The 17,607-nt window shown below is 45.4% G+C and overlaps 2 protein-coding genes across 2 annotated transcripts in view; one reads left to right on the top strand and one right to left on the bottom strand.

Moving 5' to 3' along the window:
• Positions 1-1,788: 1,788 nt before the first annotated feature.
• Positions 1,789-5,206, bottom strand: Cse1 (chromosome segregation 1). The gene has a single exon (XM_084593640.1). It carries the CDS (start codon positions 5,118-5,120, stop codon positions 2,208-2,210), a length of 2,913 nt encoding a protein of 970 aa, XP_084449766.1. The 5' UTR covers positions 5,121-5,206; the 3' UTR covers positions 1,789-2,207.
• An 83-nt stretch (positions 5,207-5,289) lies between these two features.
• Positions 5,290-17,607, top strand: part of IntS4 (integrator complex subunit 4) — a 34,771-nt gene continuing 22,453 nt past the window's right edge. The window contains 4 exon segments of the mRNA XM_084593635.1: positions 5,290-5,449; positions 5,511-5,660; positions 12,089-12,523; positions 13,646-13,785. Of these exon segments, the coding sequence (XP_084449761.1) occupies positions 5,396-5,449; positions 5,511-5,660; positions 12,089-12,523; positions 13,646-13,785 (779 nt within the window). The 5' untranslated portion in view covers positions 5,290-5,395.

Genomic DNA, 17,607 nt, shown 5'->3' with positions numbered 1-17,607 from the left:
AGTGCATGCGCCCGTTTTTATGTAGTCCGATGCTAGAAACTATGAGTAGCAGCCGTGATGACAATTACGCTTCGGCAAAAGTAATTTACCGACAACTAATGTAATTTGACTCATCAGACAGTAATTAGACAATTTTAGTACACAGTAATGTCACGTTTAGCAACTACACACAAGGGTGTTATGGCACTGAACGTACGCATCGACGGAAATTTCAGTGGACCGTGGTTACCACTTCATCCAAAAATGGTGATGGGGCTCTTCCCTTTGTATCCGGCGGTCACAATGAAGTCCTAGCCTAAACATCAGTTTAAAAAATGCATTATATAAAAGAAAAAGACGACCGTACAGTCACAGTGTGGAGCAAGCTGTTCGTTCTCACTCTAGTTCACATTTTCACGTGGTGTGTCACTGTTGTCACCAAGTGCTCGTGGTCTAGCTGTGGTCATTTGCCACCACTTTTTAACTGGGTTTTGGTGATGGATATTATAGCGAAATCCAGCTGGCACCTCTGCCGTTGCAAACTTAAGCGCCTGCGGCAGCGTGGCGCCCATTGAATGACGCAAAGACTGGTGCACTGCAGCGCAACATGCTTGGAGCTCTCCGTCTCTATTCCACAGTTACAACATATGATAGCTTGTACTGCGGGCATTGAGGTTAAACCGGCGGCGGTACATCTGCATTCGTAGTGCTCCAGCACACACTTTGAACAGGAAAAGATATTGCCTCGTATGGTATAGATCGAGCGCTACAATATTCGGAAAGCGAGGGCTTAAAAAAGAAACTTAAATCATTGTGGCACCATCTAGTGATAAATGTTAAAATCACATCATAGGCGATGCGAAAGGAGGCTGGTTTTTGCTGGCCGAAGCAACGGAGAATGTGCAAAATATCATAAAACAATGCGAGCACTCTTCAAAGAATTGAGAACACTGTGCACCTGAGAAAACTAGTGACATTTTCCCAAAATGTGATCACGTGGGTTACTACAGTGATAATTAGTTTCCCTGCAAGAAGCAACATCAGTCATTTTCATGCGACTTTCAGTGATAAATTAAAATTATAAGCACTCGTTTCCTGGATATTGTAGCACTCGATCTATCCCGTATGAGGCAAGATATTTTCATTTCCGCCATAATCTCATAACATATTTTGGTCAGTGTTCTGTCCCTCTAAGAAACAGCACAGTCATTATAATGCCAGTTTCAAAAAAGCTTGCTCTCTGCACTCTCCTACTACTTGTCTATAATGTTTCTAGTACTTCATGTGCCCAGACTCTTTACACACAAAAAATAAACTACATATTATGTGAGAAACTGATATAGCTGTGAAGTCCCATTTTAACAGAACCGAGCCATGAGAAAGCGGCAGCGTGGCCTAGGTGGTGCGTGTCCAACTTCGAATACAAATACAAGTTTTGACACCCATCTCGAAAGGTAGCTCCTGCCAGCTCAGCCATGTAATGTAGTCTGATGATGTCACAAAACATGGCTACCAATCAGTGCACAGCCATGTCATCTGCTAACTACTGCTTGGCAGAGGCATGCCCCGTGATTTTTAGATCGCAACACCGACGCATTTTGCTGCAGAACAGAGCCTTTAAAAGTGTCACTAAAAGTGATTTGCTGCATTTGAAACTATGTGCTACTGAATGGTATGCACTGTACTGGCACCCTACCTATACACAGCGCAACCAAAGACTGTAAGGTAAGGTGTGCACTGCGAAGCAGCAATGGCAGTGCATTATTAAGGTGCAGGGAGCCATATACAAATTGTATAAACCTCTTAAAACGGGCAATGAAGACAAACACAAGTTTGCTTGGATTGATAGGACACTGCGTTCTAATCGCAGAGAAGCCTCTTTCACCAAAGACTGAGCTTTTGTAACTTTAATCAAGTTTACTGTAAAAAATGAGTGATTACACGGCTTCTTTCTTTTCTTTCTGGAAGTGAAGCCACATTTTTGGTATGCACTCTTGTAAGGCCTGTGGGCTCTCACTGATGAGCAGAGAGGCCTATCTCATGTACACGAACCACTTGGTAGCACAGTACCTGCTTTTTCCTCAAGCAACAAGTACAAGCAAGAAAAGTCAACAAATGCTTGATGTTAGCATAACTCAAAAACAGGCAGTTAACAAAGGCAAACACACACTGTTCAAGTCAAGTAGGCCCACCTTTCAATGCTCACTCTACTATGTAACGCACTGTCTTCACAAGAGCTGCACATTGGCCATCTGGAAATAGCGCTGCAGAAAGTTGTTGGCTGCTGGCTGCAAAGAGCTATTGATGAGAGGAACCAGGCGGCCAGGGTAGGCAGTTGACAGCTTCTGCAGGCTCTGCACCAAATGCAGCCGAGCATCAGGGATGGCTCCTTTGAACGGGTCCTGTTCCTTCTTGCCCGCAAAGATCAGCTGCGAATAAGCTGTCTGGTAACCTGGCGTGTCTTCAATCTCTACAAAGTGCTCATCATCTGGCACGCTGTCATCCTCGGGCAGCTCAAAGAGGTCGACTAGCGCCTGCAGCAAGGGGCCCCAAAACTGTGCATACTCCCCCTCAATGAGTGCGGGAGCCTCCGTGAGAAGCTTGGTGATGCCTACAGCACAGATCTTCCGCTCCAGCTGGCCCGTGACCTTTTGGACATCAGTGATGACTAGCCTCTCCAGCACCATGCCAAACATCTTGGCCTGGATGCTATCCACGGTGGAGATGAGGGCAGGTGCTCCGTACCTGTGCACGTACAGGCAAAAGAAGACTAACAGGCCTCGCACAAATTTCGTAGTTTTCGAGCTCTGCAGCCGTTGAAAGAGGAGCAAGAAAATCTGTTTGATGTACTGACTCACTGCATCAGCACTCATGTGTTCAAGAATGCTCTGCACAATGTAGAACCCTTCATGGTCGTTTGTTTTGGAAGCAATAAGCTTCTGGAAGACACCAAGCAATCCCATGAGGCGGTCAGCAGCCATAATTTGGGCTGCCCCGCGCTCTATGAAGGCCTGCAGTAGACGGACCAGGGGATGAATGTTTCCTGGTCGCTCCCAAAGCACTGGAGCAAGCAGGCAAGGGAAAAGAGCCATGTAGGGGTCTGGTACTGGCGAGTTGTGGCACTCCAGCATAAGGGACAGCAGCTGAAAAACATAGGGAACAAACTCCTGGACATCCTGCTGAAGAATGTCCTGGAACACAGGAAACAGGCTGTTCTCAAAGCTTGTCACCGCCGATGGGTCCTTCCCGCAGGCAATTCGGATGGACAAGCTAAGTGTCTCAAACAGAAAGTGGTTGAAGTGAGGCTTTGTAGGGTTTTTGCTGGCCTGCACCAGCTTAGCTGTCAGGGTGGGAAGCAGCTGGCTAAGGTAAGACAGGACATTATCCTGTAGCAGGGAGAAGGTGCGCATCACTGCCTTCATGATGTACTCATTCTCTGCAGAGCCCGGGTGGTTGAAAGACTGGAACATGTTCTTCAGCAGCTGCTCAGAGATGTGTCCTACATCAGAAGCCGTGATCACAGCCTTCCCCTGCGGGTCTTTCATAGTGAACAACTTGTCCACAGCACTGGCAGCATAAGTATGGACAACATAGCTAGGTGCGAGGAACAAGTGTACCACGTGAGGCAAGCTCTGAAGGATCACTTGCTTTGGCAGCTGGTTTCGAAACACCATCAAATATTTGATTGCATCGGCCTTCAATACAGGAAATTCGGTCAGGTTCTGGTTTTGAAGGTCTGGGGCTATAAACTCCTGGTAGAAGTCTACTACATTGACAAGTGAGCTGGTTTGTGTGGTGCCTAGTTTGGCAGTCTGTGCTTTGACGGCCATGGATGTGACGAGATAGATGGCGACGTCTTTGTTCTTCCAGTTCCTGGTTGGCTCTTTAGCAAAGAGTTGCAGCATAGCTGAGATATACTGAGAGAAGGTTGTAGTGATCTTCTGCTCAAAGTGTTTGGACAACGCACGCACCAAGTCACAGGCTGCACGCCGCCGAGTATCAATATCCGAGCCTTCAATGTCCTTGCGCACATACTCCTCGGGGTTGTCTTCAAACAACTCTTGATCACTGGTGCGAAACTCCATGTTTGGTATGATTACCTTCTCACAAATCGAGCTGAGAACACTGGCATCTTCAAAGAGCTGTTTGTAATGGGGTCGCTCCGCTACAGCGGAGAGGAAATGTATAGCGTTGCTGACCAAAATGTCGTACTTGGCCTGCGGCCCGGTGGTCGTCAGAAGGTGCCACACGGCGGTGACGAAGCCCGGCAGGTACGCCTGGAACTCCTCGTCGTACTTCTGCGCGTACAGCCCCACGTTGTCACAGATTTGGGACTTCAGTTGCTCCAGCAGCCCCGCCTCTTCGTCTTGCTCGGTCTGCAGGATCTTGTGGTCGGCCGTTAGGAGGGTGAGGAAGTGCGTCATCCAGATCTCCATGTTGTCCTCGAAAATCTCCGGCAGGTCTTGGTAATTAAGGCTATAAAACACCTTGGCGATGAGGACCAGCGAGCTGAAGATGACCTTCAGGGCTGTAGGGTTGCTCGAGTGCGTCTTTGCCAGCTCCATGGTAGCCACGAACAGGTCGGTGAGGGGCTTAGCAAAGTTGTCCAGAACATGCTTGATCTCGGTCCATAACTCCTGCGACTTGAACTCGTAGCGATAGCGTTTGAAGAGCGAGTGCGCGGTGCGCAGCACACCGTTGATGATGTGGAACTCGCCGCTCTGGAAGTGGCCGATCATTTCGGGCAGTAAATTGGGCCATCGTGCGGGGAAGTCCTCACGGCCGATGATGCTGACGGCGTCACTAAGCTGCTTCTGCAGCTGTTCGGGGCTGCGCAGCATGAGGCCCACTATCATCTCCCGCACGGCGGCCCGGTCGCTCGGGTGCACCCGGTCGGCGCCGTCTTCGGGAACCGCCCAGTGCCGCTTCACGTAGTTTTTGAACGCAATCGCTCCAGCCACGCGAACCATCAAGTCGACGTCGGCTTTGTCCACGAGGTGCAGCAGTAGAACCGGGTAGTTCTGGTTAACCTCCACTGACTCAAGGAATTTCTCCGCATTGCGCCGTGTCGTCGCGTCCGCCTGCAGCGTCTGCTGCAGGTACGAGGCAAGCGTACTCAGATTGTTGTCGGTTATTTCCATTCTGCCTCAAGTAGACATTTGCTCACTAGCAAACCTCACTTTAAATGACGGCTTTAGAACTCTCGCTCTCAGTCGCTTTAGCAAAAAAGAGGCAATCGTTCGCCGCTAGAGCGAAGCACACGTCCAATACAAAGGTTAATAAATCATCACCATCATCATCAAAAGCTTAAAATACACATGGAGGCATAACCATAGTACACCAACTCAACCAATGGACGAATAACATGATTAAGAAACCAATGAATGCCATTAACGCCATGAAATAGCACGAAACGATGGCGGCAGTGTTGAAGAAGCGAGCGTTGGCCGAGTTCAGTCAGGTTTTACAGGCAAGCTTTTGTTCATTTAGTACTGTAATGCGTGTTTTGTTTGACGCTGTATTTAACGCAGGAGGAGCCGCCGAAACCGCTGAAGAAACTATGCATATCCAAGAAGCCGGCGCCCCAGAGAACTGTCGATGTCGCAGAAGTCCTGCAGTCGGGCAGCTCGTCGGATGTGATTATGATGCTGATTCAACTATCGGAATGCCTGCCTACACAGGTATCACTCCTAATGCACTAGCAAATCTGTGCAGTTCAGCCCCCAGATCGTTTTCTTTAAACGCGTTAACCATGCCGTGGTAGCTCAGAGTCCGAGGACGCGGGCGACGCTGGTCTGAACCCGTCCGCGGCGCCCAACGCAAAGCGCTTGTACGCTTGCACTGTGCGGCAGCAGTGTATGTATGTACGTTAAGTTTCTTGTATCCTAAGTCACTTTGGAATACTAAACTTTATAAACCAACAAGCCATAAACCAACCATTTCTTTGACCTAAAGATGCCGTAGTTCGGTAAAGTACCAAAGCTTACCTCCTTCTTTTTGTGGCGATTGACGAGGATCTATGGTCATCTGCATAGTCACCTGCATCACGTTTTACTAACACAGGTTTCGGTCATTTGCAGTCTGATTTGAGGAACAACAAAATATTTATTTCCCTAAGCTCAGACTTGCTTTCGCTCCCGCGCGGCCTGCGTTCACAAGTCATTTATGCGGTGCAGTCTTTACTGAATAAACTCACTAGCCACGGAAGCTTATCTCTGGTAGTTTATATTTACTTGTTTGGGGGGGGGGGGGGGGGGGGGGACTGAGCAAGGGAATGCTGTAGTACAATACTACCAAGAAACTATAAAGAACCAGAAATGTGAAAACATTTGACATACAAAATTTTAGTCCCCTCATGTATTGTCGGGGCCAAAAGTCGCTAGAATGCACATCTGGTGATTTTGAATTAGAAGCAACTAGCTTGCTTATTTCTCTACCACACGTCCAACTTTCTCATCACCAAGGATGGCCTCAAACTAATGGCCAATAAGAAGGCTGAATACTCTGGTTTCAATTCACATGTTCCAGAGACTTTTCTCCCTGAGAGTACTAGTAGTACGCCACTTTGTAGTGCTCAACAAAAACCTGTTAAGGTCATGACTCAAAAGAAGGAGACGTGCATTCTGAGACACGGTTATCATTATGTTTTCTTTGTGTCAGGCAAAAACACTGATGCAAAAAATTGTGTATGCTGCACACAGACCGCTTTCTTTACTCTTCCAGCTGACAGCACAATCAGGCCACCTTTTCTCTTTCCAGGAGCATAAAAATGTGAAGTTTACTTTATCTGGCTATTAACTTCTAGTTACAATAACAGTAGCAACGGCAATGCTTATGCTACTCAGTAAATGCATTTTACGAAGGAAATGTTTGCCTTCTTGTTATATATAAGACCTGATACATTTGGACCCCCATTTGATTTCACAGGACTGGATATGGTTTTTTGTTTGTTTGTTTATTGTGCTTTTAACAATACATAATTAGTGCCAAGGTGTAGAGGCAAAAGATGATGACAGTGATCGCTTGACTAGGCCCATGTCCCATTAAGGGGACTGAGAGAAGCCACAACTAAGTATGCTACATCAACATCCCTTTATTAGCACACTGCCGCGGCTGCTTAGTGGCGTTCGGCTACTGATCCCAAAGATGCATATTTGATAACAGCCATGCCAACTGCATTATGATGGAGGTAAAATATAAGGCACCTGTGTACTGTGCAGTGTCAGGGCATTTTAAAAAACCCTAGGTGGTGGAAATTTTCAGAGCTTTTTTGTAGTAACTGACATCTCTTTGGGATGTCGAAATCTATATACCAAACAAAACTGACGTTGGCAGTGTGCTCAAATCATCCAGTCTTCGTAATTATTGTTGGTTGAATTAAGGATATTTCATTGTATGTGACATGGTGTGAAGAACTATTCTTAGTATATGAAATTCATCAAACTGACCTTTAAGACATTACCTGTTACACTTGCTCCAGTCCATCATTTGCTTTGCCTATATGTGGAGGACACAGGATCACATCTTGGATCACACAAATTACTTTTGAAAAGTAATTAAATTGTATTACTAATTACTTTGCTGAAAATTGCAGAAAAGTAATTTCATTCCTTATTACTGCTCTCAAAATGTAATGAAATTACATTACAATTACTTGTAATGAGTAATTCAATTCCTTTTAAGTTACTTTATAGTTTTCATCCATGCAAACACTACGTAAAGCTAGTAAACAAAACAACTTGTTCTTAAGATGCAAACACACTCTTTCGTTTTCCCGCCAAATTTCGTCCTTCCCTCTTTTCTGCAGCACTTGTCATTACAACAATAAGACAACGGCAACGAACAAAAAAGCAGAAGCATAGTTGAACAGTCGTGAAATGAGTGGTGATCCCAATGTCTTGCTGGCCCGGAGCTGTCTCTGCCATTTGAAGGGACCGATGAAGCTAGGTTATTTATTGCTTCCGCAGTGCCAAGAATCAACGTCGGCACCTTGCGCTCAGTAATGCTCATGCCACGGTGGCTCACGCTATGGACCTTTCCACCTGTCTCCTCCCATCCAAACCCTCCCTCGTCCAGTGGTGATGAATGTAACCAGGCACCACTGTGCCCTAGCCGACGCAATAGGGAGTGCCACTGCGCCGCGCTACCAACTGGTTCTCAGCTCCGGCCTTCTTGCACCATCTGCCCCTTCGGTATTCTCTTGACGCCTTGTATCCTGCTGCTTGGAAAATGGTTGCCATGGGACAGCTGCACTAAGTGTCCCTGCTACACAGAAAGTCTCAGACACACTGTTCTGCTCAATTCTGTCTCTTTTTGCCGATCCGTTACGATGGCTTCAGCTAGACACATGTCGTTCCTGCTCTCGCGGCACTTTACTTTGTTGTTTATGGAAAGAGTAGTGGCGCACTTTATTAAAAGTAATTTCGAAAGTAATTAATTACTCTTGCAGCAAAATTACTACCAAAAACCAATTCATTACATTACTTAATTACCAAACAAAAAATTAATTTATTACATTACAAATTACCAGAAAAAGGAAATAAATTAGAGTAATTTCATTACTGCAATAAATTTACTGCCATGTCTGGTGGCAAGGTTTTAGTGAAGATGAAATGGAAATGACACCCATGTACTATGCGATGTTAGTGCATGCTACAGAGCATCCTGAGGTTGAAATTAATGCAGAGGCCTCGGCTATTGCACTTTTCCTCCTTCCTGCCATTCCTCTGCTCCAGTTTGGGCATCCATGCTGAGGGAAACAGCTTGCATAAGCAATAGAGCTGCTGTGGAAAACAGTTGTGCAAACAGTATGTTCGAGGTTTATCTCTAGCAATGCTACCCTACCCTAGCAATGCAGTGCTAACCTAGGCCATGTATGAAGTGAATGGGGAGAATGAGTAGTAAAGCCTTAATGATATGAATTTTGGGATGATACGAATTCATAAAATTCGCCGGCTGTAGTGCATTTTGTAGAATGCCCAGCATTTCAGATGTTTCGAACTGTCCCCCTCGTCATTGTGGAGGATACAAATGTGCGAACTGCTACTGCAGCCTTTAGCACTACACGTTGCTCACGCATCGTTGGCTCTGCGATTGTCAGCCACGCTGTACGTACCGCAAGCAGTTTGCGTTGGCGTGTGGCCTACAAATTGTCGACGTCGTGAGCAGCTGGCAACAGTACACTCGGCTTCGTGCAGTGCTCGCACATCGTTAGAGAGATTTACCATAGCATGATTAGTTACCGTGATTCATCACCGCACATTCCACTGCGCATGCCCAAATTTCCTTGTCTGCACTAGATGGCGCCACACGCTGAAAGCGCACTGGTACCGGCTGCGTGCGGTAATGGGTCAAGGTGACAGATCTGGATCACTCTGTGCTAAATCTCTCTGTTGGCTCCGCAATCGCTAGTTTCGCTGCGCAGTTTGTGGCGCCTCTTGGCCCAAATGCCACCGACGTTGCGATCTCCTGTCGTGCGATGCACACCGCAACAAGTCCGCGGAGGCATGCGGTCAGCACATTGATGCTGCGATCGTCTGTCGCGCTGTACGTGCCACATACATGTTTTGAGCTGTGGCTGTGCAACCGTAAATAAATATCGGCCTTAAGCAGATTTGCGGGAATGCTTTGCCCATGCTTCTACGTACTCATTTTTGTTCAATTTTTGATACGAATTTTTTCACGCCTGCTTCAGATTCATATGACCGAGATTTTGCTATATGTACACGAAATTATGGGCTTGCCACTGGCAGGTGACATGGCCGGATGCTGATAGGTCAGCTGGTTGTGTAACGTTTCAAAATTCTGAAGTCTTGGATTCGATCCCAATTTAACCAATTATCTCCACGATTGCATTATTATTTCACATTCATCAGCACAAAAAAAGAAAAATAATCGCCAGTGCTTTTCATTGTGTCATTGGCTGTTGAATCCCTTCATATGTACTATCACGATGAAAAGAAATGCAAATGCCGCCAGTGAAACAGCTGTGCTCTGTAAAAAATTAATGAGGCGCTTCACTGGGTAAATGAGAAAACGTATGTAAAAGGAAACAAAAACGACTATTGCAAACCGGATGAGATCATTTATCTCTGATGGCAACCGGCAGACTGTCGGAGCTGGACCTTTTTCCACATGCATCGCAAAAGTATCTCATAACAGCTCCTAATTTTCCTTACATTTGTTTGCTGGTCGCGAGACCATATGATAAGGCAAGAGCTGCAAAGTCTGGTAGATACTTTGGAATGGGAAGATGAGACCGCAATTTGGCCTACTGGGAGCCTTGGATCTCAAGCTAGATACACAACTTCTAGACCATGCAGGCACGTTCACATGATGTGGGGGTGGGATCCAGTGTCATAGCACTATGCATAGTCTACTGCAGAATGGACTCAGATCACAAAAGGATTCATAATCAAAGAACCAGAAGTGTCTATGCAAACACAGAAACATGGCTCATTTTAGAAAACAGCATCTTATTTCCGACTGTGTGTCAGACCTACATCGAAAAAAATGGCAGAAGTTTAACGCTGCTGAACCTAGTATAATGTACAAAAGCGCTAGTTTGGAGTAGTTGATCCCGGATATCTTTAGTGAACACGAAGGCAAGTAACTTTAAGGTCAAATCTTGAGGTCAAAATTTGAGTTTTCCAACTTAGCTCCTGCATTTTCAGTTTACCCCGAGAAGTAATGCTTTGTCACTAAAAAATAAAATGACGCGTCAGCTTTACAATTTGAAACGATGGATGAGAGTAGCCCACCAGAAGAACTATCCGAATCATATAGAGAAGACAGAAAAAATGGAAGTTCTGATCATCTAAAATGTCTTTATATGAGTCACTGTATAAGAACTTAAGCAGACAGCAATGACTGCTCACACATTTTCTTCAAATCGCCAAGTGCCTTGTTGGACAGAAAATCTGGAGTCAGAGTTGTGAACGAAAAACTACAAACGTGGCTCCGGCCTGTGGTACTAATTGGCTTTCTTTTTCCACCTGTTCATACGTCTCTCCTTCCCTTTCTCTATCTCTGTGGTTTTCTTTCTTCGTTGCTGTACAAATATATATGAACATTACTCAGACTTAAAACCAACGGCTGGTAGTGGATCTAATAGAAAAAAAAGTATACAAGTAAGCAGGCAATAGTACATCAAAATAAAGATGTTAGACTAAATTAATATGCTTAAAGTTAGACATATTCAACGCTTGTAAAAGTGCCAACAGAAGACGTATATATGTATATATATATTGAAAAATATATAAACTAAAAACAGCATCATAAATAGCTAGGACAAAGTAACTAGTGAGTCTCTTGAAAGCTTCACAAGTGTTCAACACACGAAAGAGGAAAAATAGGTTTCGGTATGCACTCTTTGAATAAAAAGCTTTTCTGCTATAATTGCAAATGTAGAAATCTGTATTCTGTAAAGAAAGATACATGGAGCTGCATGCAAACAATATCTGGCACATATCTAAGAAATATTTTTATGGAGCTATATGCAAATAATATCGGGCAGATATCTAAGAAATGTAGTAAAAAGTGGAAACAAGCTAAAAGTGTGTCATTTATTTTAAGGCAGCAATTGTTTATTTCCAAGGAAATGTTGACAGTCTTTAAGTCATGGGGTAGTTTGGTAGGTTGCTCCAGGTTTCTATACCTGTAAACTCTAGGAGACGCTCCCCATATACATTTCTTTTCACTGGCAAGTTAAAATTGCTGTACTTGCGACTCACTCCGGGGCCATTTAAGGAACTGATATTAAATAAATCGCAAGGCCATATAACATGTCAGGTGCTGTCGTCTTGGGCTTCTCCTTTGATAAGAATCGAATCTTCCATGACCTCTGGGCGTCGAGTAAGGCATGGTACTCATAAGCCTTGCAAGTACGTTTGTATGGCTTGGTTAAAGCAGGAATTTATAGGTACTTAGGTCCGGCGGTCTTTGGCATAATGTGGCATGTTACGGCAGTGTGCTAATGAATGTGAACAAGATAATAGAGGCATGGAATTGAGGGATTAGTTCTCTCATCAAAATAGTTGCACATTAATTACACATTTATTGCTTTGTACTACTGTCTTGTTTGAGGGTGACCAGGAGAACTGTGATGCAGCCGGAAGAGGCGCTGAGTGTGTACCGGTCCCTACTGGAACACTTCCCTTCGGAAAGGGAGTCCGTGGCACGAGCCAAGCTAGCCTCGGTGCTGGGCCAGCTGGCCAGCAGCCAGAGCCTGGACTCGGCTGCCACACTGGAGGACCTGGCCACGCTGCTCAAGGCGGAGACGTCACATGGGGTGCTGGCTTCCCTGGTGGATGCATTGCACTGCGTGGGGCGGCTGTCAGCTGGCGACAAGCGCATCCAGCAGCGGGCCACCCAACTGGCAAGGCAGACACTGCTGGACAGCAACCATCGGGTGCAGTGCAAATGCCTGCGCCTGCTTAGTGACCTGCTTCCCACCGATGGGCGGTCTGATGCCCTCTCTGCCCTGCTTAGTGACTACAGCCGCCACCAGGACCCTCGCGTTCGCACGGAGGCCTTCCAGGCCATGGTCAGCTGCTGCTGCGGTGCAGTTTTGCCTTACCCTCCTCGAGATGTGTCATTCGAATCCTGCTAGCACATGGCCCCATGATACACTATATCATTAGCTGATTGGATAATTGTGATGGGGCTGTTTTTAATGAGCTAGCCCTAAGATCCCCACTTCTGCATTTGTTTGGTGTTTCTTTTTGTCCAATCCTCCCGAAGAGCATGCCTTTGTCAGGTGGTAATTGTAGGTGAACTGGTCAGGCAGTTTATGTGGCATCACTGGATCACTTGCAATGGCAGAATTTACAGGAGCTGTCAACTTGGGCAGCACATTTTAGATGAGAATCAAAGCCACTGGTATCCGTGGTTCCCGAGTTTGACACACTCCTCTTAGACCATGCAGGCACATTCATATGCTGTGGCTGAATTTGGGCTTTATATTTACATCTTTCCTGCCAACTAGAGCAGCGTACCCAATGATCATGCCACCGGCAGGTGGCATTTGGTTGGGGACATGACCGGGCACTGACTGGGTGGCTGGCACTTCACAAAGTATGTTAATGTAAGGTGTATGGTTTGTACAAACATTATGCATAGTCATGACCTGCAGTCAGGGTCTTTGCTCGTAGATATACAATGGAGCATGACTTGGCACTTTATGAAGCAAAATAATGTAGAGCGACTTAATGTTTTCGCATTCTCACATGTAGGCAGTCTCGTGTCTCTGCCGAATTTAAAACATACTGCCCATACACTGAGAGAAGTTCTAAAACATGGCGAATATAGTTGCATGGAAGGTTGCACTTGCTTGCTGGCTCTTCTCGATTCCATTGCTATGTTCCTTGTGGCCAGTTGCCACTGCTCTGTGAAGCGCCTGAATTGCACTGTGCAAGCACATGATGGTGCATCTCATTTCTTCGGGGGTTTTGGGAGTAGTTGAGAAGACAGCACACTTGTCAGGGCTTATTCTTGCAACCTAATTGCCCTGCAGAAGACTGTGTTCAAGCTAGTATTGAGGGAAGCTTTGTGTACTGAGAGAAGTTTTGGTCTTTGGCTTGCATTCGGAGCAGCTGTACGGCTGTTGAGCTCTGATTAGGTGAATGGCTGGCCGATGCCTGGCCTGAGGAGATTCCTTTTTGTGCAGTACCGGCTCCATGAGCGAGGCATGAAGCTGGACGTGCACCTGTATGAGCACGTGGCGGCTGCATTGAGTGACGATTACGAGAGTGTGCGGATAGCTGCCCTGAAGCTGGTTCAAGTGATAAGCCACGTGCATGGTGACAAGTGAGTACCCTGTAATAAGGGAGTGATTACTCATTTGCGTTTACCTAAGCGTAGCCATACGACTACAAAGAAAAACCCTCTCTACCATCTGCTAGCCTTCCTGGTTAGCTCGGTTGGCAGAGTGACTGCACCGGAAAGGCAGTGTTCCCATGTTTGAACCCCAAACCCCAAATTTTTCATTAATTACAAAGTTTGTGAGAAAGCTATAGATCTTTTCTTTGTAGCTCTATGGCTGGGCTTAGGAGGATGCTAATCAGTAATCACTCTCATATTGCAAATTCTATTTACCTTGGGGGATTCCCCTAAACTTCGTGCTAAGTGAGTACCCTGCTCATTTGGCTGCTTGCTGGGCCAATACACTCTGACCAAAGCTGATAAAGGCCTCATCTGCTCAGCGATACACTGATGTCACCTAAAAAGTGTCTTGTCAGCTGCTGGTGTGCATTATATTTAATAAGCTTATACCATAATGAGGGCCATTACATTTTACTGCATACATTACAACAATATATCTTGTGTATTGTATGTGTTCATGGAGGCACAGTGAGCATAGGATTTTGTTGTCATTCGGGTAAAAGCATGGCATAATCATGTGATGATTTCTGGGTTCAAGAAGCTTAGCTTGTTGGGATAGTTTATGTATTGTTCACGGTAAAAAACCAGTGGAACAGAACACGTTTTACATGAAAAGAAGTCCACACAAACGAATGATTTCTGAAGTTTTTCAGGGCAGTTTGTGTTTATAGTTTGTTTTATGCAATGTGTAGCATGGAGTAAGTTGTTACGCATGATTTATTCTGCTAGAGAGGCATATTGAAAATGGCAATTTTCTTCTCAATCATTATCATGTTATTTTGGCTGTTAGAGCAGCCTTGATCATTTCTTCTCCACTTATTAGAAATCAGAGCCAGAAATTATTAATGAAAACTGTTAAAGCACTGGGGGTGGGTGGCGGATATCAGAAGTTTAGATGTGGCCCATTTTCAAGTATGTGATGCATCATACTACATCATCACCCCCAATCAGTCTTGCATAAGCTGGTAGGCCCGTTTTTTCTTTTCTTCTTAAGGCAGGCTTTGCAGTTTCAGTCTCGGGGTGTAGTAATAGTAACAAAGCATTTTCACTGCAAATGCATTGCTCTTTATAAGTTTCCTTTTTTGAAGACACCATGTGCATAGATGGGATGAGGCTGTCTAATAAGATCGTGGAGGTTGTTTTCATCCAGTAGTGTGAACAGGCTCTGGCTCTTAGTGTTGTCTTTTTTTGTAACTTTCTTTTGTGTCTTTTTAATCTTATTTTTGGCCAAACAGGGATTTTGTTTCGTGCACTTATAGTCACATCAAGACCAAATTTAGTTGTATAATCTTTAAGGTTTGCAGGATGCACCTATCAGAATAATGCAGTCAGTCGCCGACCGTTTTTTCGGACTTGAAGGGACCCGAAAAATGGTCCGAATAATCGAACAGTCCGAAAAATCCGTGAAGCACAAAAAATCACTTTATTCAGAGGAAATCGGCTTAAAAAAGTCGCCGATTTTACCTTGCGGCAAATTTCTTTTGCTGGCGACGATTTGCGCTTGTATTTGCGCCAAAGTTGTCGTTTCGCTGTACACGCTAGACAGCAAGTTCACAGCGTTCGTAATTTGTGCAAGCGATGGCTGTGGTAGGCCGCCCGAGTCGTCGTCGGAGTCCGACTCGTCTTCAGGTTGAAGAACCTGGCGTACAAGTTCGTCGTCCGTGAGGTCCGCACACATATCGAGGCCGTCGTCCACTTCAACAAACTCGCGGAACGTGGAGCCCGTTGGAATGTCCATTCCGTTCCCGCGAAGGTCAACGATGAGGTCTTCGCCACTGTCTGCAGTCAAATCCTCAGAATCGTTGCAGTCTTCTACGTCATCGACTTCATCGGCGGAGAATCCGTTTCCGCTCTCACTGCTTTCCACGCGTCAGCCAGCATGCTAACCGCCGCAAAAAGATCCGTGGCGTACTTTTTCCCGTTGTCAAAACAAAGGACTGTGCGCCGCAGAAGACGGGTCCGATAATGCACCTTAAGGTTTTTGATCACCCCCTGGTCCACTCGGTTGACGCGGTCGGAGAAACTCGTGTGACAACACGGCGGACGTATGAGACAAAGCACAAAGAGATAGCTGCCCGCGTCAGCGTTGGCGACAAAAGCAGGTTGACGGCGATGACAATCCGGCTGCCACCTCGAAGTGGCAGAGATTGCAGGGGCCTCTCCTGGCAAAAATGGGGCACCGAAACCATGTCAAGCCAATCCAACTGCAGAGCCAATCCACCTCAATCCAAGATGGCGCTTGTTGCGCCGGCGAAAAGCCGATAAGATGGCAGATTTTGGCCTGCAGGGGACTGAAATTAGTCCGAAAAATCAAACTTTCGTACTTTTAAAGTCCGAAATATCCGTCGCGAATATGTATGCGCTTCTATGGGGTGACTGACGGTGCCTCACTGAAGTCCGAAATATCCTACAAGTCCGAATTATTGGAGTCCGAATTACCCGTCGGCTATTTTAAGGCCCAAATTTTTTTAAAAAATTAAGGACAATGCACCAGATATAAATTTTCTCAAAATAGTGCATACTAAAGGAATGACATTAATTTTCTCTATTGTGCACAGTGGAGTGTTAACAAAAAAGAAACAAGAAATAAAACAATGTTTGCACTGCTTTCACTGTTTTTCACGCATGAGATTGACCTAGCAATAATATTGATACGTCGCAAGAAGGTTAGCTCGAGAACACATCGGCTGATGACTTGAGTGAATGTTCGGGCAAGCACCAACCTTCTCGTAGCACCAACTACCGTTGCTACAGCTTCTTCCTTCCGTGTCACTGCTGTTGATTGTCGTCTTCTTCAACATCCAGTGACGCAGGGCATATATGCAATAATATTAAGGAAACAAAGTTCTCGAGGAGCATGTCATCTTATAGCACTGATCATATGCCTGAGTACAATACTACTTTTTCACTGTAGGGACCACGTAAACAGTCCCGAGATCAATTCCATTTATAGGTCTTTCTAGCTTTCTATTTAGAAAAACAGCTTAGCTGGGCTGTTTCTTAGCCACATTTTTCAGTCTACATTTGCTTTTAATGGTTACTACCATATTTACATAAATATAATGCAATTTTTTTGTGCGGGTCTAGCGCGAACTTTTTCTCGTCACTGCTCCTCAAGATGGCTAAAATGGCCTTTACCACCAGCCTCGCAAGCTTATAGGAAAAGCCAACTTTTTAGTGACCTTGGGGTTGCACAACACTCATGGGTAGAGTAGAGGATGGATATGAACCTGGAAATAAGCCTAAGAAAAATAAGAAAAGTAGGCACTGAAACAGTTGATTAGAGTAGGGAACGGAAAGAAAGGCGAACAGTCCAGCAACACGAAACTTGAAGCAGCGATGGTGCGGCGATGATGGCGGCCGCAGCTGTGTGGGAGACTGCATGCTTAGTGCATCAGTGCTTTTGCTGTGGTCTATGATGTTCTGTGCATTTGCAAAGTATTACACCTAAAATAATATTGACATATCCATTGCTGCAATTTTTTTGTAAGCCATTGCCATATTGTTTTCTGAGCCCTGGACGTCTTCTCGGTAGCTGGCTTGAACAATTTGTGATTGCGTTACACAGCAAACTCTCCTTAATTCGGCCCTCAAAGGAGCAGAAAAAATGTCTGAATTAACCATACATTTTTTTTTTTCACCAAATGTTACTCCTGTAAATTCCTTGAATGGAACGGTTTTGAGATACAACCATGCTTTCAACGAGACACAGTGGATTTAGCTGCAGTGCACATCTTTCCTTTGGTG

The sequence above is a fragment of the Amblyomma maculatum genome, chromosome 2 (genome assembly GCF_055883805.1).
Source record: "Amblyomma maculatum isolate TAMU_Amacu chromosome 2, ASM5588380v1, whole genome shotgun sequence".
Taxonomy (NCBI): domain Eukaryota; kingdom Metazoa; phylum Arthropoda; class Arachnida; order Ixodida; family Ixodidae; genus Amblyomma; species Amblyomma maculatum.
Note: the sequence above shows the minus strand (reverse complement) of the source record. Positions and strands in the feature narration are given on the sequence as shown.

What these genes read in the sequence shown, in the direction of transcription:
- Cse1 (XM_084593640.1), bottom strand. Translation starts at nt 5,120, where the DNA reads ATGGAAATAACCGACAACAATCTGAGTACGCTTGCCTCGTACCTGCAG.